General features: G+C 43.3%; 2 protein-coding genes across 3 annotated transcripts; one reads left to right on the plus strand and one right to left on the minus strand.

Annotated features, from left to right (window-relative positions):
- The first annotated feature begins 1,030 nt into the window (after positions 1-1,030).
- Positions 1,031-17,883, plus strand: TK2 (thymidine kinase 2). 2 transcript variants are annotated; one of them, XM_083452585.1, is made up of 10 exons: positions 1,031-1,368; positions 4,612-4,649; positions 6,538-6,612; positions 8,031-8,084; positions 9,063-9,152; positions 10,182-10,255; positions 12,802-12,890; positions 13,706-13,785; positions 15,234-15,314; positions 15,609-17,883. In XM_083452585.1, the coding sequence occupies exons 1-10, from the start codon at positions 1,194-1,196 to the stop codon at positions 15,705-15,707; spliced, it is 855 nt and encodes a 284-aa protein (XP_083308711.1). In that variant the 5' UTR covers positions 1,031-1,193; the 3' UTR covers positions 15,708-17,883. The 2 variants fall into 2 exon arrangements, with proteins under 2 accessions (XP_083308711.1, XP_083308710.1); XM_083452584.1 differs by lacking the exon at positions 15,234-15,314 and having other exon boundaries at positions 1,085-1,368.
- Positions 17,085-24,164, minus strand: LOC310683025 (uncharacterized protein). The gene is made up of 2 exons (XM_083452511.1): positions 23,605-24,164; positions 17,085-21,272 (listed from the first exon to the last, which is right to left on the minus strand). The coding sequence occupies exons 1-2, from the start codon at positions 23,935-23,937 to the stop codon at positions 19,836-19,838; spliced, it is 1,770 nt and encodes a 589-aa protein (XP_083308637.1). The 5' UTR covers positions 23,938-24,164; the 3' UTR covers positions 17,085-19,835.
- Positions 24,165-26,091: the final 1,927 nt, after the last annotated feature.

Genomic DNA, 26,091 nt, shown 5'->3' on the forward strand with positions numbered 1-26,091 from the left:
ATGAAATGTTTAATACGGCTAGGTTGACCGGCTAAAAACAACCACTGGGCATATATATATATATAAAGGATGAAAGCCTCAAACAAGGAAGTTTTCCCTGTATGGTGGAAGGACTCCGTTAATCTCCAAAACCAAATTGATTAGAGCGACTAACAAAACACACTAACCTGTCGAAAGCAAAATCGATCAGCTTCCGCTCTTTCCGTCTCTTCTGATGTCTGAATCAAATGATGGGGTTTTGGCGGAAGCCAAAAGGTTTTGCTTTAAAACTTGGACACACAAAACTATTCATGTTCAATACCTGGAGATATCTTAGAAGAGGAACATCAGGGTTTATTTTGCCACAAAACTGTTATAACAATGCTTTTTTGCTAGGTTAATAATCCCAAATAAAAAGCACACCTGACCAAAAGCATCTTCGAGTTTCCTTCCTGATATCTGCGTACACGTGTGTGGTTGCATACATTTAAAGTACATGGTTTCCCCACCAAAGAATCCTGGAAACTTTAGTCCCCTCCCGAACTACAATTCTCAGCACCCTTCCCAAACGACAGTTGCCACGATTCTTGGGGGGAAAGCCACGTCCTTTAAATGCACGAAGAAAAATTTTCACGCTCGGGGCTGGTAATGTTTGAAGTGGTGCTTGTATGTTCAGAGTATCCATTCAGTCAGTGTTATAAATGCATAGCTTCACGTTGCATTCCACATTCAATCGCGTAAGTCCACAACATATGGGTACAAATTCCAGCGTGCAGAGGGGAACCTCTTGTTCACTCTGCGCCCGAAGTGACAACAACAGTCTGCACGATGGGGCGGCTTACTCGCAAGGAGGCATACATAGGTTTGCAGCCCTAGTCAATGCAGACAGATGCATTCGGACGACAGAAGAAGGGAGACACGTCATCATTTGAAAGGTCCGATGGTGTCAAATGGAACACCTTCCCGAAACGACAACAATAACAACCCCCGACGCGAACAGCTTAGATCGCGGTGGTCAACAAGCTCTGCTGCGCCTTTAAAATTCCCGCTTTGCAAATGCTTCGCTTGCCTCCGGGAGCAGGCGGAGGCGTCACGATCTTGCACAGGAAGTAGACGGTCTGCAGCAGCAAGAGAGGCGGAAGGAAACGGGCGCTGCACCGCTTGGCTTTGCACATCTAGCACCATCCTGCGAGAGCTGCCTCCGGACATGGGCGATGTGGTTGTTGCAATCGCTCTGCCGTCCGCCCCTTCTAGGTTCCCGGTGCGCGCGAGGGATTCGGCTCGCCTGCGACTTCTGTACCTGGAAGGGCAGGCCCGCAAAGCCTGAGCCGCTTCTGCAAAGAGATCCGCGCTCCCGCTGCATGACTGGATCTTCTCAAGACGCTTCCTGTAGGTCTGCTCCTAGTTTAGTCCCCTGCATGTCTAATCAATATCCTTTGTTAAAAAACCCCAAAAACAAATAAAATCCGGAGACGCTGTTCTTTTTCCATCAGAAACCTTCATTTGCTGGTTTGGAAGATGCAAAACAGTGTCTGTAGTTCTTGTGCGCTCAAGTACTAAGCACAGTGAGCCTTCCTGTTGAGTGGACACTTTTAGGGTCGTGCTGTTAATGTTGTTTTAGCACGTGGATTTGAATTGATGCCTGGACTATTGTAGATACATGCCACAACCTGTATGTAAGTTTAGCTGGGAAGAAGCTCTGTTGAATTCAAATGAGTTTTATTTCTGATTCTGCAGTAATGTGTAATGGTTACCTTCGGTTCCGCTTCTTCGAATACTTGCAGTTTCTCCCTCCGCTCCAACAACCCCCCCTTTAAAGTGTGTGTTATGTGTGAAGTATGATATCACACAGACTCAAAATGAGTCAAGGGACCTTGGTTGTGCATAAACACACTCCTTAGAGGATTTATTTACAATTAAGCAGGATACAAATTCTGTTATCAAGAGAGAGAGATAGAAGTTACTGATATTTCTCATCTTCCCTTTGTACAGATAAAAACATACAGTGGTTATACCATTTCACTTTCTATTCTGGCTTTGCACATAAATGATGGTGACTTGAAAAAAATGAGGAAGCTTCCTTATAAACTCGGGTCATGTTGCACAAATGTAATAACTAAAATCCTAAAGTGAAAAAAAAGAAAATTAATATACACAGATATAGGTGTCTGCTGAATGGATAATTATTCTTATTCACAAGTTGTATGTGCAACAAAATATAGCATCATGAGATGCTTCTGAAAAAGTATTTGAAGAACTCTATTTAATACTGCCCTGTAATAGATTTCTGCAGGAAAGTATTTACTACCCATTTCCCCCCATGGAAGTTCATGTAGGGTGGAATGGGGAAAAATGGGTAGACATCATTAGGCATACGTCTTTGGAAGCAGTTTTCCAAAATATCTGCCTTCTCAGGAAACAGGCAGAGGGAAGATATGTAGTTATGCTTGATTCCAATCTATCTGTTGGACTATTTACACACACACACACACACACACAGAGAGAGAGAGAGAGAGAGAGAGTGTATCACAGTATTTTAAGGCACATGTCAGTAATAGGGGATGGAGCCCACTAAGCCATTTATCAGCAGGTAAATTTATCTCTCACATCTAGGCCTGCTGCTGTAGGGTTCTGGAGTGGAGTGCTGCTGGAGGTCTCCCTCATTCCTTGGCTGTAAACCTGCTCTGGAAGTTGCTCTTGTGAAGACCAGCTCTTCTTCACAGTCCTCCCTGGCATCTGCTCTTAAGCAGATTACTCAAGCTAATTTTGTCCCTTTAAGATTGACACAGGAGGATTGCACAGAACAGTACAGCTTTTGTGAATATACTGGCTCTGACATGTATGAGAGGGTCCAAAAGTTGTTGCTATGCCAGCACTTGACTTTCCCCATCCGGGAACTGCAGTGTTCTGACTGTGCTGAAACTTTTTTTCTGGTGGACTTTCAGAAATTTCAACCTATTTTCACACTTAGGAATGTGGGTTTACCTATAGTTCCTGGGGATCATGGTTGAGCTTCATGACAAGTGGTGCTCGTTTATGTTTCTGCTGTAATTAGGCCTTCAGTACAGTCCTCTCATGGACCTCTCATCACCAGAGAATGCACATGGAAAATAACTAGGCCTGAATTATTGCCCCTGCCCCCTGCAATCTCCCTGTAAATGGAAAATTAAACAGTGGAGATGCAACTCTGACAAAGAACTGTACTGTGTGTGTTAGGAAGAGCTCTGCTAAATCACCTCAAAGGCCTGTGTTCCTAGTCAAGAATCCTGTTCCTCAAAGTGGCCAGCCAGATACCTCCTTGAAGCCCACAAACATGGGCAAATAACCTTCTCCCACGGCCATTCACCAGCAAGTAGTATTTGGAAGCATATTGCTTTGGAACATAGAGGTTTTATTTAGCCATCAAGAGTGTTCGCCTCTCTCTATGTGTTTGAATAATCTGTTGTTTAGCAATTTGAATTTGCTTTAGTCTGTGACGTTGATAATGCCTTGTGGTAGTGTAGTGTAGTTCTTGTATGATGTGAGTTTTTGTCTTGTTGTTAGCAGTATACATAGTGTTGCCTCTACCACATCCTTCCTGTGCTGCAAGCTGTCTCTCTCAACATCTGATATGTGGAGGGCCTTGCAGTGTGCAGCTGAATGTGTTGCACCTGTTCTCCTTTCAAAAGTATGACTTGCAGCATTGCATTGGCAACAAGAGCTCTTGCACCAGGCCACACCTGCTTTTCTCTTTGCACAAAAGACCTAAGTTGAAAGACCTAAGTCCTTACATGTGATGTTTTCTGACCAGTGAGACATACTGGCTGCCCACTACTTCTAGCATGGCAATGCATACCATAAGCTGAATGAACGGTTTCCAGTGGGACCTTCAGCAAAATGTTGCAGTGTGTAATGCTTCCATTGGAGATACTTCATTCCCACCTAGTTATTTGTTTCTACTCCCCAACAGTTAGCTTTCTGTGGCCGTTGAGCATACTCAGCCCTCACTTAATTGTTCTGGATGTCCCTTGCCTTTAGGGTGTCCCCCCACCATATTTTGTACACACTACTGCAAACCAAGGCTACTGATCTGCTTTGGTTCCATGTGCAATGGCACTCATGGCTTGAACATCGGTAATAGAATGAATGATTTAAATTGTCTTATTTATTACATTTTTTGTCCTGCCTCTTTCATCCAAGTAGCTCAAGGTGTACCATGATTCTTTTTTGCATTTTATTCTTACAACCCTGTGGGGTAGTTTAAGCTGAGAGAGATGCACCTCATCTACACTAAACATTTAAAGCACTATGATGCTATTTTAAACAGTCATGGCTTCCCCCAAAGAATTCTGGGAACTGTAGTTTGTTAAGTGTGCTGAGATTTGTTGGGCGATCCCTATTTCTCCTCAGAGCTACAGTTCACAGAGTGGTGCATCATTCCCTCTTCCCAGGGAACTCAAGTAATTTTAGCTCTCTGACCAGAATAGGGGGTCTCATGGCAACTCCCAGCAACCTTAAGAAGCCACAGTTCCCATGATTCTTTGGGGGAAGCCATACTGTAAAAAGTGGTATGATAGTTTTTTAAATGTATGGTGTGTATGTGGCCTTATGCTCAAGGTTAGTTTTCTAACTAGTGGTTTGTTTATTTTTTAGATAAACACATGGAAAATGGAGGACGGAAGAAGACAGTTGTAAGTTTAAGGCTTCCCACTCCCCCCAATAAAGGCAATGTTATTGATATTTGAGATAGTTATAAAATGCATAGAAAGACACACTTGAATGCAGAAGTACTAGTTTAGCTTTTAATACCTTCAGTCATAAGGGATGGAAATAATTGTACTTTGTTGTTGTTGTTGATTAATTCTTATTAAATATTTGGACAGGACAAATACTATGAAGGCATTTCGCCAAAAGGAACTTTTGAAATAGATGCTGGCAGCTGCCGGCTCTCTATAGCACAACAGTGGAAATCGTTTAAAAAGATCTGACTATATCCTTATGGTATAAAAATCTCTGGAATTTAGTTATTGCAGGAAAAAATAACACATAAGTTACAACTCTCATGGGAAAGAAAGATCCTGATCATTTCTACTCAGTATGGTGGGATTTTATTTCAGATAGTTTAGTTTCAGATTTACAGGTATCTCTTCCCAGGCATGCCTGGAGAAATACGGATGTTGTCATTTTAAGTATGGTGTTATTATTTAACATAGGTTTTGTATTCTGTGCCTTTAGTTGGATATATTATTCAGTTTTTGTTACCGTTTTTCTCTGTGTTTCTATAATAAATTGAAAACTAATAAAGTTTTCTTTTTAAAAAACCCAAATCGCTTCCTCTGAAGCATCTCAGAAGTGATTCCACATTACAATAAAAACATATAAAAACAATTGCAGCTATACGAATTCTTAAAACCATGGCATGCATAAAACCAGTTTCAGATCAGTACAGAAACTGGTTGGGATAAAAATTTCCACATAGGAGACCTCTTGGAAGATTTGTTGCAAGTCTTCAACAGGTGCTGAAAAGACAGTAGAGACAGCAGCTGTCTGATATGTAACGGGAGTGTTTTGAAAAGGTTTAAGTGCTCCACATGTATGAACTAACACTAAAAATATCAAGTATAAAGCGGGATAGTATAGTTATCTCCATTTTACAGCTGGAGTGATGGAGGTGGTGAGAGAACGTGGCTTGTGTTAGGCTCTCAGTAGAATTTCCTGTGCAGGCCCTGAACTGGGACTCAGACCCTACCTATTGACTGCAGCCCTTCCTATATTATATCTGATACATTTTGGAAGAACATACAAAATACTCAACTATCCTTTTACCACAGACTTCAGTGTAAAAAAAAAAATCCTTCTGAAACAGTACTATACATGTGCAAAAGATTGCAGGATTGCGAGCCTGATGGGAGAGCAAAAATGCTGATTTTCACTGCTCTAGTTCCAAGCTGGCATAGCAGAATGGCCTGGGATTAGGTCCATTGCTGGTGGCTGAATTGGCTTAGGATGCAGTGGCGCCTTGGTCTGCCCAGGTCTTGCCTCTCTCTCTGTCTCTGAAACACCCCATTTCATGGAGCCATGCTGGTTACTGACAGCAAAGTTTCTGCTGGTGGTAGCTTCTCCCCTATCCAAAATATCATTGGGTGCAGAGAAATCTCTTCCACATCCTAAGCCCCACTCCAGTTCAGTGGTTCAGGGATTAAGATTGCTCTCCCTACTCATCATGGCTTTCAGAAAACCAAACAGTGCATTTTCCGTTTGCAACATGTGCAACTGTAAAAACACTTGTGAAATATACATTCAGAAGAGGAGAGAAGTTAAAGCAAAAACACGGAAGTGACTTGTTAGTCTTTTTTAACTCTAAAAAAGTAACTTAAGGATGCCAAGATACGTACAGAAAAGTGTAGAATTCTCAGAGGTGAGAAGTTTACTTTTGTACCATTATTCACATTCTCCTTAGGGGAGGAATGCATTTTTCAGCTTTTCCTCCAACAAGTTTTGAGCAGCACTTCTGTTTGCAAGTCTTTTGTTTGCTGACATTTAGTATTGTGTATTGTCCCCCCCCCCCTCTCCTACTAGATCTGCATCGAGGGGAATATTGCAAGTGGGAAGACAACATGCCTGGATTATTTTGCCAAAAATACCAGCATTGAGGTGATGTGTTTTGAGATTTCACACAAGTTTTCTGATGATGTTTGATCTTAGGTCACATGCATTTGAAGAACATCAAAAGCAGATGGCTTGCTTCAAAGAATCCTGGGAATTGTCGTTCCCAGGATTCTTTAGGGGCAAACATTGTACTTTAAATGTATGGTGTGTATGACCCAAGTCAGGCTCTAATCCAAAATACGTTTAATGAAGAAGGAAGCCCTGAGTTTGAGTTAAGCACTCTTAGGATATGGTTTCAGATTTATCCCTTAAATTTCTTTGCATTCATTCATAAATAAATAAATAAATAAAATGTTGGTGAATGCCAGTAGATGGGAACTGGTTTTCCTGGAAAGCTACACAGAGCAGGGACTAAAATTGCCTTCCTCTGTACCGATGCAGCCTCTAGGCTAGCAAGAGAAATAGGCAGCTCAGTTGTCACCTAATGCAGGAGTACATTACATTCCACCCCCCACCACCACCCATAATCTTCTGCAAATGGAGTGCAAACACAGGATCTCTTATCAGATGTGAATTATGCTTTAATTGTTAAGTGAGCCTGAGTATCTTGTAGAAGCAGCCCTTAAGTGGCTATGTTTAGCTTAGAGAAGAGAAGACTGAAGCTGGGATATAACAGCACTCCAGATTTTTTGTTTATTTGAACCATTTATGTGCTTCTTCTACAATAGCATCTAAGCATATTACAAGATATACTGTAATACAAAAAAATACAATCCATTAAAACCATAAAGTCAAACATTAATTACGATGCCTGCTGGAATAAAAATGTCTTCAGTAGGTGCCAGAAGTTCACCAGGGAAGGGGCCTGTCTGACCTCAACCAGAAGGGAATTCCACCAGTACTAACTGCATGGCTCCTGGTGCATCCAAGCCACGCATTTAGCCACGGGGGGAACACCCAACAGTGACTCACCCCAATCTCCAGAAAGTGCAGCCCCTTAAAAGGGCTGCTGCATTAAAGAGGGAAGAGACTGTCTGAAATGAGAGGATCTAATGAGTGTAGGTTGCAGGAGGTTAGATTTTTGATTGAAGCTTTGTGATGGTAACAGCTGTTTGAGAATGGAACCAGTTACCCAGCAGTGGGTTCACTTCAGGCTGAATAGCCCCTGGATTTCCAGCATCAAGCAAGCAGTTGGATTAAATAGCCTACAAGGACCTTGCCAACTTTGTGATTGAATTAGGAATTTGGGGAAAGGTGGTGGCTCAGTGATAGAGTGCCTGTCACTCAAAGCATGCGATCAAGTACAACCCTGACGAAAAATGCTGCCATTATTAAAGGAAGTCACCCAAACCAGCTAAAACTGAAGGCAGCATCACAAAAGAAAGAGTCAGAGCTAATAACAAATTAAGCAAAACCGAAAATGTTTTATCATTCATTTTAATTTTTATAAATTTCACACTCAGGTGTTGACTGAACCAGTATCTAAATGGAGGAACGTTCGTGGTCATAACCCTCTGGTAAGCTATCTAATAGCAATAATAATACCAAAATAATGAGTTACTGTTGTTTCGTAGGCATGGTTTTGTTGTTTGAACATAATGTGGGTTATGGTGGTGATTTGAAACAAAAATAAACTTCAGCTGTGATCCTGCTGTCATAATGCTGCTGCCTGAGTTGCTTGGTTTAGGAATGAAAATTGTTGAATAGATAACGTCCCATGTCCTGTCTTAATTGTTGCGCCCACTAAATGACTGTGCCATTGCTTCCTCTCCTGGAGCTGCTAGTAAATATAATCCATTTGACAAGGACATAATAAAAGGTATTATGGAGTATGATATGCCATATGTGCCTAAGGTTGCCCTACTTGGTTATCTGAAAAAAATCTGATTTTGGATTCATAGGGAAGGGCTGTAGCCCAGGAGCAGGGGATCTGCTTTGCATGCACAAAGTCCCAGGTTCAATCCTGAGAATCTCCAGAAAGGACTTGTCTGAAAATCCTGAAGGGCCAATAGCAGCTGACAATACTGAACTTGATGGACCAGTGGTCTTGCTCTGTATACAGCAGCTTCCTATGTTCCTATGACTTGGAGCTCATTATAATCAGACATTCCACAGCAGCTCATTGGGAATCTTTAAGAGCTCCTCCCGTATAGCATTGTTATGGATCAAGATGGTTGCTTATTCTGTCCTGCCTTCTGAGCTCCTTTGGGAGGGAGGCCTGGAATATAAATTTAATGAATAAATAATAAACCAAGAACTCTTTTATTTTACGAGCAAAGGAATCACAAGAAATAGATCTATCTAGAAATGGAGTTTACTTGTAAATCACTGAAATAATAATTTCCAAGGTAATATTTATATATATATCTCCAAGCTTTATTTTCTGTCATACGGCTTCACTTTATTTTGTGATAATGCCGCCAGACATTATTCTAACAACTATGAAAATGCAATAAAAATAGTGAGGAAAGCAATGCTGCTTCTCCTTCTTTCAGGGCTTAATGTACCAAGACGCATCCCGCTGGGGGATAACGTTACAGACTTACGTGCAGCTGACTATGTTGGACCAGCATATAAAGCCAATGGTGGGTTTTGAACTACATTTGTTTCTTTTAACACTAGACCAGGAGTGGGAAACCTTTGGGCTCTGGGGCTGAATGCACATCTCAAGACGTCTTGCTTTGCCTCTTGCTGGTCCTGCTCTGTGCCTTCCTCAAGAGCTTTTGCCTGGCTGAAATGTGTCCTTGAATTGGTTGAAATGGTTCTTGCTTGGCTGGATGGAATGATGCGTAGGAGTGTAAAAACACCTGGTTTTTGCCTGGCTGGAATGCAGCCTACTGTGCAAAGGTCAGAAATTGGTCAGGAAGGCCAGAAATCCAAACAAACATATTGTTCTAAATCCCCATTTTTGGGAGGCCTGGTTGCTCTCCTTTGGAAAGGCATTCCGTAAGGTGGGTGCCACCAATAAAAAGGCCCTGCTCCTGGTTGTGGCATTTGGAACAAGATCTCATATGATATCATGCAGGAAGAAATACATGGAAGAAGGAGGTCCTTGAAAGTTCCTAGGTGCCAAGTCAGTTAAAACCAGCACCCTCAACAGAGTTCTTATGTTGCTCTGTAGAACGAGATGCACACCAGACTGCCTGTGGTCTAAGAGGCCCACTATGATCACAGATTGGTGGGTATGAGGGATAGTGTCCTCTCAGTAGCAGCTCCTTAACTATGGAACTTCCTTCTAGGAAAAGTGTGGCTGGCCTTGCAAGCACTTGCCTTTAAGCCCTTAAATGGACACAGACTATTCATTTGCTTCAGGTAGTTTTTTTTTTGGGGGGGGGGGATAATAAGTTGCTGTGGTCCTATAGGTTTCTTTTACTGTAAAAAAAATTAAAGTATTGGCTGGTTTTAAATAGCCATAGCGTGCTTCTTGATCTGTTCCTGATATAGCTGTTTTTCATGAATCTATGACATTTCCCCCCTCCCCCCAATAGTATTGTATTCTGCCTTTCATAATCCATTTCCTGTTACACTTTCTGTATCAGTACTGTGTGGATGCCCTCCCTTGCGACAGGGGTAAGGAAATGGCTAAATGTCTCTTGAAATCCCTCAATTTGCAGATTTCACCCATTAGAATGATGGAGAGGTCAATCCACAGCGCCAAATATATTTTTGTAGAAAACCTTTACCGAAGGTACAGTACCGAGTGTTTTTTTTAAATTCTTGGCTTGTGTTTACATTTTGAAATGTTAGAACCATGCTTTTAGCTTATTCTCTTGCATTGGGTATCTGAAATTTTGCTGTATTGTGTTAACTACCTCAATCCAGCATAGTGTGTTTTTTATTTGCTGATGCAGGTGCCAAGTAAAGATTAAGGTGGAAACCTGCTCCTTTTTATGTTCTTGAGATTCAAGATTGTCATGTACAAAATAGATTCTGAATATTTCTGATGATCAGGCATGATTGCTGTGGCTTTATGTAGCCAAAATGATACCACCCACCCACATGGAGAAGCTATGGCAGCCTCAGGGAAATGGCAAGGTTTGCAAAGGTTCACACCGAAACTTTTAACAGAAAAATCCTTTAGGGCAGAACTCCTCCCCCCCTTTAAAAATACCCCCAGCCCAATGAGAACTGAATAGTTTCAGTGGATACTGAATGACTATTGGGGGTGGGTTGGGAGGTTCATCAGAAAACGGGATGGGTGGAATTAGTAAAATGGAGGAAGGCATGATTGGCTAGAAGCCTTAGAATGGAAGCACTCCACGCTGCAGCATTTTGTTGCAGGTCTCACTAGTGTATTCTGAATAAGGATACCTGATGCAAGAACATGTGCTTCTCACTTGGAGCCTGCCACCCACAGTGGCTACAAATGCCGTGCAAATTTTTGTCAGTTCCTTGTGCCAAAATGTGCATGCTAGCTGCTATTGCTGCTGCCATGCTGTCATGTGACTCTGTGCTGAACAAGAATTTATATTCCTGCTTGAAAAGACCCCAGAATTAATGCATTTCTTTGGAAGGGGTAAAGGCACCTGCCTGTTAATCCACAAGGTGGCATCTGTGCTACATAGTCTCTCTGCTGATTTTCTGAAACGTGCTGGTTTTATTATGCAAAAATAAATCGGAAAAGTTCAGTGTTTGTCCATGGTCTGTTGCGGGGTGGGGGTGGGCGAATAGCACTTGCTATTTCGTTTGCATGTTAAAACATTCATTTGCATTGCTTTTTATATATTGGGCAGAATATGCAAGCCTGCTGACAGTCTTGTGTGAGCTTAGAGCCTGCACATATTATTACTGTTTTCAAAATTGCCTTAAGAGAGTTGGCAGGGCCGGCTCTACCATTAGGCAAAGCAAGGCAGCTGCCTCAGGCAGCAGATGCCAAGGGGCAGGCAACAACCGTAAGATGTCCGAGAACAATGTTGTGAATGCTGCACAGGCTTTGTTATACCTCATGAACTAGCCTACTGCCCTTGGGTGCAGTGCATGTGCTCTCCTATCATCAGAAAGATTTAACTACCTGTCCCTTTGGCTTGTGTACATTGATTTTTAAGGGGATGGGGAGAGAGTTGTGCTATCTTGTCTGCCTCAGGCAGCAAAATGGTCTTGAACTGAGGAATGGCCTGTTTAGCGTTTGTGTATTTAACTTCAGGAAAGAAGTAATGGATTTATTGGATTCAGTGCATCAGGCTGCAATGCAGAAAACCTAATGTGTTTTAATCTTCCTTTATGCTTGATTCAGAAGCTGCAGGTGATGCAGAATGCTGCAGTACAATAGCTGACAGGAGTGAGACCCTCTCAGTGCCTGTGCTCAGAGACCTGCACTGGTGGCTAGTTAGGGCTAGCCTGCTAGACTGCTAGCAGGGCAAGGTCAAGCCCTAACACCTTGGGACCAACTAACCTGAGAGATTGCTTTACCCCATATATGTCCACTGGGATTGCTTTGATCTATGGAACTGGCCGTGTTGCAGGTGCCACAGAATGCTTGTTCTGCATTTGTAAGAACTTGACCTTTTCATGTGGCAGAACCCTCCCTTTGGAACTCCCTGCCTATTGATGTCAGATTTGGCACCAGCTAAAAACATTTTTGTTTAGACAAGGCTACCTAGATATGTAGAATATTAATGTGTTTTAATCTGTGTTTAGCTTATCACTCATTTTAATCATTAATGTTTGGAATAGCTGTTTTTACTGATAATTTTATTGTTTTACTCTTTTCGTAAACCTCTTTGTTTGTCTGGGTTTTTTTTAAAAAAAACTATTGAGTGATAAATAAGTTTTATGAAATAAACAGTGAAAATCAGCATTTCAGCCAAAGAATATTTAAGGCTTTTGAAAGGGATAGAGGATGACTTAAAGATGAAGAGGATAAAAACCCTAAAATTACTCCACACCACCTCCATTTGTGGATTTTGAAACACAAATTGTGTATAGTTGCAGATAATATTGTTTTCAGACCTGTTTGAAATCAATCCAGTGAACGTGTTTGATACACCAGTCAGCTTGTATAGAAATATTTTGGCTCGTTTGTGATTTGGTTAGAAGTCATTGCTGGTTTACAGTGAGGGTTTCCAAGGAGACAGATGCAAATTGTGTGTGTGTGTGTGCGTGTGTGTGTTGCCTCAGGATGGCACCATCTGTTGTATAACAGTGAAAGCTCTCTTTAAAAATATTTTTTATTTAAGTTGCACAGCTCTGTACATTTCCCGAGATATAACCATATTATGTGTCTCTTCTTTACAGTGGGAGAATGCCGGAGGTGGATTACGTGGTATTGACAGAATGGTTTGAGTGGATCATAAAGAACATGGATGTTTCAGTTGATCTGATAGGTAAAGTGCTTATGCTTTGGAAGCCGCCCCCCCATCGCTTTCTTTGCCTCCAGGTTACTAGTAGAGCTGGCCAGATGTGGTAGCATTTTAGGCTTACCTTCTGCCATCAACTATCCTGTGGGAAGGATTCTTGGAGAGAGAAGGGCAGAGGTAAAGGCCACCTCTAAGCCTCCTCTACCTGAACTTTCCTCTCATCCCACCAGGATCACTGTGAAGCAGGGAGGGGGGGGGGAGAAGACATTAGGGCCTGATCCAGGTGAACTCTCCCTTCCCTCCTCCGCTGCCCTGTGAGAAGCATTCTGATATTTTATGTATTGATCTTATTCTGTTTGTGTTTGATAAAAATATAGTTTAATGCTACTTGTAAACTGTATTCTTGACGTTCTCTAGATTTGTAAAACACTGAAAAGCCTATTTAGACATTAAGTGATATATAAGTTAATAAATAATAATACAAGTGACTCTCAGCTTGTGCAGGGATTATGTTCCAGGGGATAGTGCAGAGAGCCCAAATCCCGTTTAGTCAAAATACATTGGGTTCAAAGTCAGATGCAATTGCCAAAGTCTTTTTTTTCTTGGATGCCTGCCCCATTTGTAAAAAAAATAAATAAATTGCCAAATGCGTAAAGCTGAATGTGCACAAGTTAAACGTGTGTAAACTGTGAGATACCTGTACTAGATTTGTAAATGAGATACCCGATAGGCTGGGTGTAGGTTTTTTCCTGAACTCTTAAGCCAGAAACGTAACTTGTCTCCGAGCCTTCAAGAGCAGGATGGACCATTCAAAACCCCTTTCTTTTTCTTTTAAATGATAGTTTATCTACAGACCTCTCCTGAGACATGTTATGAGAGACTGAAGAGAAGATGCAGGGAAGAGGAAAAGGTTATTCCTATGGTAAGGAGGGAGTCTTCCAGCATTTTGGAATGAACTCACCTAAAGGGCCTTTAAAGGCTAACCACACCAGAACTTGGCAGGGTGGAAGAAGAATGGAAAGAAAATGAAGCCTTAGTGCAAGGTGTGCCGGAGGTATCAGTCTGGAAGTTTTTTCCAAGTCTATTGCTCCTGTGATCTTGACAAGATTCCATAACGCCCCCTCCCTCAACTTAGGAGTTAGGCTTGGGGAAAAAGACTTCCATTGGATAAAATGAGAGGCTTTCCTCAAGCCAGATTGCTGCATGGGAGAGATCTGTGGGGATGGATGTAACTCTCTCTCTGTGTGAAAGTGTATCATCATCATCATTATCATCATCATCATCATCATCATCATCATCATCATCATCATCTCACCCTTCACCCCAAGGGCCTAGGCTGGGCTTCAACATTTTAAATTAAAAGACAACATTGAAAACAGTTTAGAAAACACAATAACGAAAACCCACAACCACATAAAATAGGGTGGGTCCTAAAAATACACATCCCGGGTGTCAAAAGGCCAGGGTAAAGAAATGCGTCTTCAGCATTTGCTGAAAACTGTATGATGAAATTGCCAGATGTGCCTCTGTAGAAAGGGAATTCCACAACTTAGGGGCTGCTCTAGAGAATGCCCTTTATTGTCTCCTCCCACACAAGCTGCTGAGTGTGGAGGAACAATCAAGATGGCTGCCTCTGCTGACTAGCACCCAAGAGTGTGGTGAAGGAGGTGGTCTTTCAGATATTTGAGGCCTGAGTCATTGAGGGCTTTGAACACCAATGCGAGCACCTTGAATTGGGCCTGGAAACAGTGCAGCTGTTTTAAAGCTGAGCTTATATGTAAACTAAAAGGAACCCCGGCCTGTTATCTGGCTGCTGCATTTTGGACCAGTTGACATTTCCGAGTCGTCTTGAAGGGGATCCCCACATAGAATGCTTTGCAGCAAACTAGTCTCGATGTTACCAGAGCATGGAGTACAGTGGCCAGTTTTGAGTGTGCAGGGGAGGGGGAGGGGGTTCCCCCACTTGCTTTGATGGGGAATGGATGAAGAGAGGAACACCCATTGCTGGCATGCAGCTCCTAGGAGTCTAAACAGGCTGAAAAAGATTCCCCACCTGTGTCCTAGAGTTTTGTGTCTACTGCATGAGTGGGGGAATTTTTTCCCTTTCATGGGACACCTTCCAGAGGCTGCATACGGATGTTGGGTGTGGCCAGACAAACATCACTCGTCGGCCTCCATCCAAGAGAATGATCATACTTCCAGGGACATTCCAGCCTAGAAAGGAGGGCACAGAACAGGACTAGTGAGGAGGATGGCCTTGGCCAAATAAAGGGCTGGATAAAAAGGCCCGGAGGGCCGCATTTGGTTCCCAGACCTGAGGTTCCTCATATATTGTAAAGAAAACAAAATATTTTCTCCTTTTTTGGACAGGAATATTTAGCAGCTATTCACCAGCTCTATGAAGAGTGGCTCATTAAACAAACAATGTTCAAAGTTCCTTCGCCGGTTCTTGTAAGTATATATTAATGTTGAGTTTTTAAGCCAACCACTTCCTTTTTGGGGGTTTAATGCCAGCACACACACCTTGCCCAGCCCAGCCCAGCTGATCTTCCAGGGCTTTTCAAGCTTTTGACTGACTCTCCAGGAAGCTGGAGAAAATTTCATTTGATGTCTGCAGTGAGCAGTGATGTCTGCACTTCCTTAAGTCTTTAAAGCCACCCTAAATATTAGCATCAATACAATGTTTAATGACATCACCCACAGCTTCTGAATGACACACTTCAAATGTTTGGTTTCTTTTCGAAGGTGCTTCAGGCTGACCACGACCTACAGGATATGATGGAAAAATACGAAGAGAATCAGGACCGAATATTAACCCTTTGCACCAGGCAGCATTGTGTATAGAAACAGATTTCCCTTAATGTACAGTTCTTGCTTGTAGAAACCAGTTCTAAGGAGGAGACCTGAGGAAAAAATGTTATATGCACACCTCATTACATCCTTTCTCTGAATAATAATTATGAGGTTGGTTTTTTTGTAGGATGCAATATTGTACACTCCTTGTAATTTGTAAAGTACCTTTTATGTTGAACAAGAACTTAGGGGAAAACAGTTTTTGTTATAAATTTCCATCTTCACCAGTAGTCATACACTGACAACTTCTATTATTCCAAAATGTTGCTATTATAAAGCTATGTCAAAGACTGCTTTCTAAGAAGGCCTCTCTGAAATGTGCATGTATATTCAAATCTTACTCTTTCTTAAAGGATTTTTTTTTGTGAGTTGGGAAGAAAAATCAAGCACTGGGTGGACTTTCACGCTTCTTTCCAGTTCCACTATGGACTGTTGCGATGTCTAGATTAGCTCCAACTGTAAGAACCTTGCAAAATTTTGCAAAACCTATCACGTCTCCACTTGGATATATATGTACAATGTACTTCCCATTTGATGATATTTCAAGGAGTAGGAAGCTGTGGGGCCACTGCTGGGTTTTTTCTCCCCTTGGCTTTTAAAGGGTTGAGAGAGGCAGTTGCCATCATGCTTTGGTGCTTTTTTCTAGCTAGCACTTGGTTGTCAGAGAGGAAAGGAGGAGGGAAGGGCAAGAACGTGTCAACTGTGCCTTGACTGAGATGACGCAATGGCTGGCAAATGGCACCTGCGCTTCCGGGTGGAGTTTTGTCAACATTGCCAATCTAGTTTGCAGAACCCTGCTGAATTGTGAGCATTGAGTTCTTGAAGGATGTTACATATAAATTTGTCTGAGTACACCGGGCTGGATCCACACTTAAGGTTCTGTTGATATCAGTGTGCAAAGCTAGTCATGACTCACTTAAGTCCCATTGATTTCAATGGGATTTAAGTGCAACTCATCTGCAGCATCATCCTAGACAGATCGATTTAGATGTCATTCCTATTACTGCTGGACAAGTGTGTATAGGATGGCTGCTTTGGTTTAGATCCAGCCCTGAAGATTTTAAACTTAGCTAGACACGTATCTAGGGCACCATTGTGAGCCGGGCTCCACAGGTGTACTGCTTTAAGCTCTTTTGTAAAGATTGGTCACAATGTGTGTTTTAACATGACAATAAATGCAGTTATTGTTTTATTTATATCCTGCTCCCCCCCCCCCCAAACTGGGACTCAGGGCAGGTCAATCGAAACAAACATGGATAAAACAGAATGTTAAAAAACATATAAAATAGTTGAAAAGTAGAATTAAAAAAATATGAAAATACATCTAGTAGAAAAACAGCACTGCACTATTAAAAGCCCTTTTCTTCAAAAAATAGCCAGTTCCTCAAAGCCTACCGGAATAAAGCTCTTCACCTGCTGGTGGAAGGACAACAAGGAGGGAGCCTGTCTCTACTCTCTAGGAAAGGAATTCCAAAATATGGGAGCAGTCACCGAGAAGGCCCTCTTATGCATCCTCGCCAAATGTGCCAGTTCGGGTGGTGGGACTGTGAGAGTAGGGCCTCCCCTCAGAGATCTCATGAGAGAGAATGCAGCCCTTCAGATAGCCTGGGCCTAAACTGCATACTGTATGCAGATCTCCTATACAGTGGTACTTCGGGTTACAAACACTTTGGGTTACAGACTCCGCTAACCTGGAAGTAGTACCTCGGGTTAAGAACTTTACCTCAGGATGACAACAGAAATTGTGCGCTGGCAGCGTGGCGGCCGCAGGAGGCCCCATTAGCTAAAGTACCACAGGTTAAGAACGGTTTCAGGTTAAGAACGGACCTCCGGAATGAATTAAGCTCATAACCAGAGGTACCACTGTACAGATTCTGTCCTTCATTGGCATCCTAAGCCTAGTTGAAATAAGTGTGAGTGCGGGTGCAAATTTAAATACAGTACAGAATATATCCCACTCGGGGCACACACTCCCATAGCATTGGAACAAGAGTATAAGTTGCTTGGTTTTTTTTTTAAATGTTTTTTGTCCAGATGGCTACATAATCTGTGTAAACCTTTTCAAGAGTGTTTATGGAAAGTAACTGCTGGGTTTCGAAAATGCAGTGTCTCAAAAACATTTTAACATTCCTTCTACTACTTCATTAAATTTCTAGTGCTGTTCAAAGACATCTCTTGAATACTTATTTATATTAAACAGAGCAGTTTTAAAGCAGTTTGCTTAATTTATTCTCTTTGGAACACTGATTTCTGAGGTATAACGGATCTTAACTCTCTCTTAGATGAATGGGCTAGTTTTGAAATACTGGTGGAAAAAACCCACAGCAAACCCCTAGAGGACGTGTTCTTGGGATTTGATTCAAATATACTTTTACACTTCTGAGCTGGGATAAGACTGAATAAAAATCCAAATGCCCGTCAGAGGAATTTATAATTAGCTAGTTTAATGGTATTGCTAAATGACCTGATTTATGTTACATTAACCTAGAAACATTGCGGTCATGTTCCAGATTTAAAAACCGTAAAAGATGCAACGTTTTCCAAACATGTATAATTGTAACCAGAAGAAGACACTGGTCACCAGTCAACTTTCATATGTTATTGGATTGAAGGGTCATCTGGGATTCGAACCTAAGATCCAGTTCACATGTGCATGTTCATTACCTTGTGACTTAGCAATGTGAATTGTCACTGATGAAACTAAATTCAGTTGCTTGGAGCAGTGTGCCAAAAAAATTAAAGGGCAGGAGTCTGCAATAAGCCCAGCCAAGGCCTGGGACCCCATCAACTGCACAAACATGCCAGGGGTTAATGCAGCCTGTAGTCCACGGGTGTCAAACACAAGGCCCACGGGCCAAATGCGGCCCGCCAGACCTCGTCATGTGGCCCGTGTAGCTGCTGCTGGCCGCCAGACTTCACCTTTTATTCTCACTTTTTTTTTTGGCACAAGAAAGCCGCCTCTTCAGCGCATGCGCAGCAGCCTACAAGCCAGAGAACGTCTGCCCTCTAGCGGCGCCGGCCGTTCTACACAGGAAACCTCCACTTTACATGCATTCAGGAAACCTCCACTTGTTTTTATATTGAGCGCATGCCATCCTGTGATGTGACAGATCCAACGGCTGCCTGAACCCTTCTCTCCTGTACTGTAAGTCCTACAGATACAACCGGCCCTTTGAGGGTGACCAAACTGCTGATGCGGCCCCCGATGAATTTGAGTTAGACACCCCTGCTCTAGTCCCTAAAACCTGTATGAGCTTTCGCCCATTTTTCTGTTCTCTGCAACTTTCTGGGATGCATCCCTTTTGCCACTTGGAAAATACAGATAGGATTGCTGGGACTGCTTCTGATCGCCTGGCTCCACAAACCTATAGGTTCCCATTGCCTTCTGTGTTAATGTTTTTGGGTTGTGTGGGTTGCATTTACTTTTGTAAAGATTACAGGGAGAAAATCATTTTCACTCTTTTATTCCAAAAAACCCCCAACAACTCCCCACCCCTATTGATGCAGAAATAGTTTAGCAGAGAAATACTTTTTTCTTCTACAGAGGCCCACCAGTTTGCAAACACTGACAAGCCACCTTTTTTTAGTAAGTCTACCCATTTCACTTACACAGTCTGTGTTCTGCTTGAAATTTAAATCCAGCTGTTTGTGCAATAAGTGAGGAGGAGAGGGCTAGGAGTTTATGACTTAGCAGGTACCTATTGATTTTTGATGGGGTCTTTGTTGGGCACACAAGCACAGAATGGTCTTGAGTAATGTTATTGGGACTAACTAGGAGAAAGAGAGCATAATGGCATTGAAATGGGGTATATATCTCAGTAAGGTTTAGGTGAGTGTTATTTTTTCCTGCTATAGGACAGTACAGTCCTACGTAAGTGTACACAGATCTTAAGTCGAGTACTTAATAAATAGGCATAGGATTTGGCTGTTTTATTATTGTACCTCAATAGATTCCTTCTGCCCTCCTCTGCTTTCCTCTAAACTCCACTAAAGGCAAATGATGGTTGTGGAATGTCATAGAAGGAAGCTGCTTGGCACGAGGCATTCCACCACTTACACCCTCCGTTCTCAAGAAACCACCTGCTGTTTGGATGCAGAAGGCTTTGTTGGACTAATTTCTTAATCATCTTTGTTTATAATGACATAACCTTCTGGGCTGGTTTCATTCACTGGTACAACACAATGATCGGAGTCTGCAAAAGAGGAGTGACATCCTTCCCCTCTGCACTGAATGTTTGCTGGAGCACCGCCATGATATCCAACCTCAGGGTGGGTGATACAAGTTGAGTCTGGTGGTTCACCCATGTGCCTAAGGTACTCTGCAGCTTCCCCTGATCCCGGAATGCCTACCAGAAGTCTCTCATAACCTGAACCACCTGTGGGACAATTGCACCCAGCGATATCGCAGAAGAGCTCTGATGAGTAGAGGTCAACGGTGAAGCCCTCTCTATCCCCACCAGGCTGGTCTGAAAGTTTCATCCTAGAATGTTGCAGTTCCTGGATGCCTCTCTTACTGCTTAGGGATTCTGGCCTTGCTGTTTCCTCTACGGGATACAGAAGACTCTCTACACCATCTTCCTTAAGATTAGCCAAGGATGAGTCACAGGTTCCCTCTTTACTTGCATTGTTGCATGCCCTGAATTTATTGTTGTGTAGCGGAGTGTTCCCTTTCAGTTCTTTTGGCTGGTCTGTTGAATCTGATCCATGAATTGCAAGGCAGCTCATGGCATCGCAGATCTGAGATTCAATAGTTTCCCGAGAGGATTCTTGGCTCCTGTAGCCATAAGGGACTTTGTCTTCCAAAGTGACATCATTAAGTATGGCTAAGGCTTGGGGGCCACTGGCACCAGGAGAAAGGAAAGTGAGTGGCCATGGTTTATTTGTTGGTGGGCCCCGTCTTGACCCAGGGAGTCCTGTGTTCTGAGTCTTGTCCTCTGAGGCTTTTGGATGGGGCTCTGCAAAGTGGAGCGGCTTTTGCGCAATGACAATGTCACTGTATTTAATCAGGAAATCCTCGCTATCGGAGCTTTTGATGCAGGAGTTTGCCAAAGCATTTCCCTGGGCTTGGCTTTCATTTTGCTCACTTGTGAATTTGGAAGCAGCCGGGGGAGTCTCTTCTGTAGTCAATTTGAGAGAAAGTTCATTTCTTTGCCCACCATTGCCAGCTTCTTCAGAGGCCTGCTTGCTGTGGGTCTGCTGAAGATCAAGCATCTCACTTCTTCCTCCAATAATCATGTATTCCTTTCTCTGGCAGGGCCAGTGCTTTCTGTCTAGGTTATCTTCAGGAGAGCAGTGGTTTTGGGCTCTTCTCTTCTGTAGGATATCCACCAGATCGCTGTCTCTTACATCCTCTGCAATTTCAAGGAGGTCTTCACACTGGATTCGTGCAAGGAATATTTCAAAGGCAGCTTGTTCCGTTTCCTCCTCACTGAGCTTCTTGGCCAGTGAAAACTCTGTGGTGGTAGTTGCAACGTAGCCAATTTCCTTCAGTAGCTTTTCTACTACGCCTTCTGGGAGAACAGATTGCACATAGTAGACAAAGTTTCCTGTAAAAGTCTGGGGAGGGGGGGGGAGAGAAGAGTGATGTTAGGAAACAAGATAGATGGGGAAAACCAAGCACTCAGTGCTGTTATGTGTTGTTGTAGCCCATACAATGCTCTACAATGTTGGAAGAACCATAGCGCAGTGTTAGCGCCCAAGCTTTGCATGTAGAAGGTCCCAAGTACAATTCTTAGCATCTGAATACTGAACAATTCAGGACACACACAAGTAAAGTGCTTATTCACACCACACAAACTACAGGATCCACTCCGTCAGCTTTCAATGACTACTGGAACTTCAGCCTTTCCTTACTCCTGTTTTTCTTTACTGCATGGCTGGGGAACCTTTGACACCCCCCAATGATGTTGTTGGGAGTGGGTATTGTCAGTTCCAGCCAGCATGGCCAATGGTCCACAGATGGTGGGAGCTGTCATCCAGCAACATCTGGAGAGACACAGATTCCCCTTCTCCGCTTCCCCCAGCATTCCAATTCGAAATGTGTCCATTGTTCCGAAAAGGTAGGTGGCCCCTGTTCTAGGCCTTATGGACAAATTAAAAACAAACAAACAAATCACCTGGTTCAGATTGAATCCACTAAAAAGTTCTTAAAAGGACTCAAATGTGAAATTGCCCATATTTTAACAAAGATGACCTTGTCCCCAAGAACATCTTCCACACCAGAGGACTGAAAAGTGAGCAATGGATCACCATTAAAATAAGAAGAGGCAGTGCTTCCCATGGGGTTACTCAAGGGTATGTAGTACTGGCACCTCTTTTTTTGTTAATTAGTGTGGCACTTACTGTAACAAATTCATGGTGAGTAGTGGCACCTATTTTTCTAGAAAAACAGCACTGAGAAGAGGGCGATATCCAGGAAATTAGCACACCTGTTATCTTAACACCCCTGTTCTGGGAAAACTGGTGGAAATAGATAATTATCAAGTATGCAGAAGGACAAGTGCTGCTGAAAAAGAACCAGTATGGCTTCCTCAAGGATAAGTCCTGTCTAATGATAATTTTCCAGAGTCTAAAAAAGTTTGTGGATAGGGATTTGCAACATAGCAACATTCTGCTTGTACAATAAGCAGAACCTAAGTCGCCAAATATGTTATGCAGGTGTAGCACAGCTTAGGAAATAACAGGATTTCCCAAGAAAGGCAGAGAAACCCATCTGTGAAATGGAGTTGACCTGAACCCTATTAGAATGGTCCATGACAGTGAGGAAAAGGTGCCCCTGAAAACAATCCTAATAGCACACTTTTCACCGTGTGCCAATTTTGTGTGAAATGAAAGGCACCCCAACTGTTTTTTCCCCTCCTTCAGTTCTGCAATCCCTCCCTCTAAGTTCCTCTTTCTGCCCATGATGATTTCTTTACCTTCTCTCTCTCATGAAGGTGAAAATGTAAGATGGGGGGGGGGGGAACAGTGGTGCGGCAACCTGTGGTCCTACAAAGAAGATGGAGTCTAACAATATTTGTTTTGCTTGACACAGGTAGCCATATGTGGCATCCTCCAGATGTTTCTGCATGAAAATATGGTGCAATAGTTAGTGTGTTGGACTAGGGATAGGGAGGCCTGAGTTCAAATCCCCACTCAGCTGCAAAGCATACTGGGTGATCCTTGGGCCAATCAGTCTAACCTGCCTCACAGGGTTGCTGTGATGATGTAATGCTGGGGGTGGAGAGAATTGGACAAGGAATGGGGAGGCTCAGGGCAGATCCACACTCCACATTTAAAGCATATCCAACATACTTTTAAAGCACAGGACTTCCCCCAAAGAATCCTGGGAACTGTTGTTTGTCAAGAATGCTAGTAAGGACACCTCTGTGAGGGGGAAACTGCAGACCCCAGGATTCTTTGGGGGGAAACCATGTGCTTTAAATGCGCATTGAATAATAATAATATAATGATAATAATTTATTCTTTATACCCTGCTCATCTGGCTGGATTTCCCCAGCCACTCTGAGCGGCTTCCAACAAAAGATTAAAAATACATTAAAACATCAGTCATTAAAAACTTCCCTAAACAGGGCTGCCTTCAGATGTATGCTTTTATGTTCAAATCCCCCCTCTCCTGCAAAGCTTACTGGAGTGATCATTGGGCTAGCTACTGCCTCTCAACCTCGGCCTACCTCACAGGGTTGCTGTGAGGATGCAATAGGGCGGGAAGAAACAGGTACACCACCTTGGAAGGAAAGAGTGGGGGTAACAATGCAAAAATAAAACAAACTCCCCCCACCCCATGTCTGGCTGGGGTCGATGGGACCTCTAGGGCAGCGACCCCTGGAGGGCACCGCCTTAGCTTGCCCCTGCTGCTTACTCCAAGGGGACCCGGCTGCCCACTTACCTTGAGCGACTTGATCTCTTTCCTCCACGGGGAGAGGAAGAGGTTGACGCAAATCAGCTCCAGGAACTCGAAGGCTTTGAGCAGCTTCCGAAAGACGACGCCCCCCGTCTCCCCCTTGGCCGCCAGGCAGCTCTGGGCGAGGCCGGCGACGTCGAAGCCCCCCGGAGCCCCCGCCAAGCCGGGCTCCGAGGCCAGCAGGCGCCGCGCGCGGCTCTTCACGGCCGCCTCGTTGCAGACCAGAAGTTTCCCTTCCGCCCCGTTGGCGCGGTAGAAGGCGAGGTAGTCCCGGAGCAGCTCTGGCGCGGCGCCCGCCCCGGCCGCGGGTCTCTTCATCGCGCCCAGCCAGCCTGCGCGGGAGGCGGAGACGACGCCTTCTCACTTGAAATAAGGGCAAGAGGGGTTGTTGGTTTTTTATATAAAAAAATTAAGGCACAAACACACACAACGTGCCCGATCACTTTTAAGGACTCATCCGGACTGAGGAAGTTGTGGCTACATCGGAGCTCGCCCTTGCTTCAGCCTCTTCATTGGCCTGCTCATTGATCTGCCCGGGATTTAAATGGCTGCGCCGGCTGTCAGTCAAGGGTGGATCAAAAGGACTTTTGTTGCCGACCCGAATCAGGAAGTGGTGGGGAATTCGAGGCGCGTCAAAACGAAAGTGAAAAGAGCCGCTTGGGATGGTGTCTGACGCTCTTGGGCGGCTGAAGAGTGGACGCTGGAAAGTGGCATTCAACTTTTTTTTTTTTACTCGGAGTAAAACCTATTGAGATGCCAACTTGCGCCCATTGATTTCAGGCTGTGTATACAGCATATGTTCAAAAGACTTTTATTAAACCACATGTCCTCCCACCGACCCCCAAGAATCCTGGAACTGTAGTTTACCCCCCACATAGCTACAATTCCCATTACAGTACCCTAAAAAAACACACCTCCCAAGATTCTTTGGAGGAAATCATGTGCCTACTCTGTGTAGAATTTAGTTGGTTACAACCCTATTTTGTTGTACTTAGTACCCATTCTTCAATCAAATGGTTCCTAGGCAAAATTCCAACATTTATTTTATGTTAATTCATAAATTTGTGTCCCCATCCTTGTTTCCAAAGGAGCCCAGTAATAAAAAAACTAGCATTAAAAATGAATCAAACTTTAAAAACTTTCAAAAACAATTTAAAACATCTAAGAACCTTTCGGAACAACCACATACTGTCACAGCTAATAATTTAAGCGTTATGAGGAAGAGTGTCTTTCATCCATCAAATGCCTGGATAAATAGGGATGTTTAAAAATTTCTCCTGAATGTTAATAATGAAGCAGGCAGATGGACCTCACCAGGGAGGGCATTCCACAAATGGGGGAGCCTTTGTTACTCTGCTTCAGGTGCAAAATATTGTTATGAGTTGGGAGGGTAAGTCTCTGTGAAACCTTGGGCCTCTTTCCAAGCCTTCCATCTGGTATCTGTAAAGGCAGAATGTATGCGAGGAAGCCTGCCAAACTACTCCGTTTGTCAAGGGAATGGCTTTAGCAGGCCGGTTAAGTGCTAAGTGGTGGTGCTCTTCAGGATAGGTGGGGCATTTCTTCACATTCCCTGGCTGGCCTCCAGCCAGATGATCCTCTTTAGCCAGAGTTGTTGTTATTGTGCGCATGAGCTAAAAAGGTGAATGCTAGAAGCTGCACACAAAGAGATTTGCTTGCACTGTGTTGGACTTTGGGGCTGCCCTGGAAACCTAAAGGGGGAGCATTATCTATGGAGCTGCTGTGAGCCCCTCCATCCTGTGCTCAGTGTAAATAAAGCCATATATCCCAAAGACACCAGAGTCTCCACTGACCTTAATTCCTAGGAAACTGAACCCTGGGCAGGTGTTTGGAACTGCTGGAGTCGCTCACCGCTCAGAGTTTGAGGTGGCCCTCATGGGCTGAGGGTTGTTGCCCATGTTAGCTCTACTCCGAGGAGACCCACTGAAAGTGATGGAAATGACTATATTAAGCCCCATAAAAATTTCAGTGGGTCTACTCTTGTGTATGACTTAGCTGTATACAACTCTTAGTGTTAGGATTAAAAACTGGCTTTGCAATGATGTCTCTATTGAGAATTTCACTATTATCTGCCTAGCTCGGTTTTCCCTGTTGCTGCAATATAATGGTGAGAAAAGTCTGCAGTTGCCCCTCTAAGGTACAGTGATTTTATCTATAGTGAGTCAGGCAAACTCTGGTATAAGGCATACCACAAAGACTCCGGATCTCAACCACCTGCCAAATCCTACTCCATGTCAAGTTAGCAAGATAAGTGTTTGCTTTCATGATCTAATTAGACAGCTGCTTCAAGAGTCTTCCATGAATTGACCTGTGATTACTTTTGAGTTGCAATCAACAACACCATAATGTTATAGAGCAGAAATGCCTTATTCCCCAAAGTACCAGGATGGATCTTTCGAGCATCATTTATAAATTAATAATCGTAATTTCCTTAAAGAGTCGTGATGATGCATT

This window comes from Podarcis tiliguerta, assembly GCF_965153285.1.
Source record: "Podarcis tiliguerta genome assembly, chromosome: 8".
NCBI lineage: Eukaryota > Metazoa > Chordata > Lepidosauria > Squamata > Lacertidae > Podarcis > Podarcis tiliguerta.

Excerpts from the sequence above, each read along its gene's own strand:
- TK2 (XM_083452585.1), top strand. The coding sequence starts at position 1,194 with ATGTGGTTGTTGCAATCGCTCTGCCGTCCGCCCCTTCTAGGTTCCCGG. Across the intron at positions 4,650-6,537 it reads GAGGACGGAAGAAGACAGTT|ATCTGCATCGAGGGGAATAT; the intron begins GTAAGTTTAAGG and ends CTCTCCTACTAG. Across the intron at positions 9,153-10,181 it reads ACCAGCATATAAAGCCAATG|ATTTCACCCATTAGAATGAT; the intron begins GTGGGTTTTGAA and ends CTCAATTTGCAG.
- LOC310683025 (XM_083452511.1), bottom strand. The coding sequence starts at position 23,937 with ATGAAGAGACCCGCGGCCGGGGCGGGCGCCGCGCCAGAGCTGCTCCGG. Across the intron at positions 21,273-23,604 it reads AAGAGATCAAGTCGCTCAAG|ACTTTTACAGGAAACTTTGT; the intron begins GTAAGTGGGCAG and ends CCCCCTCCCCAG.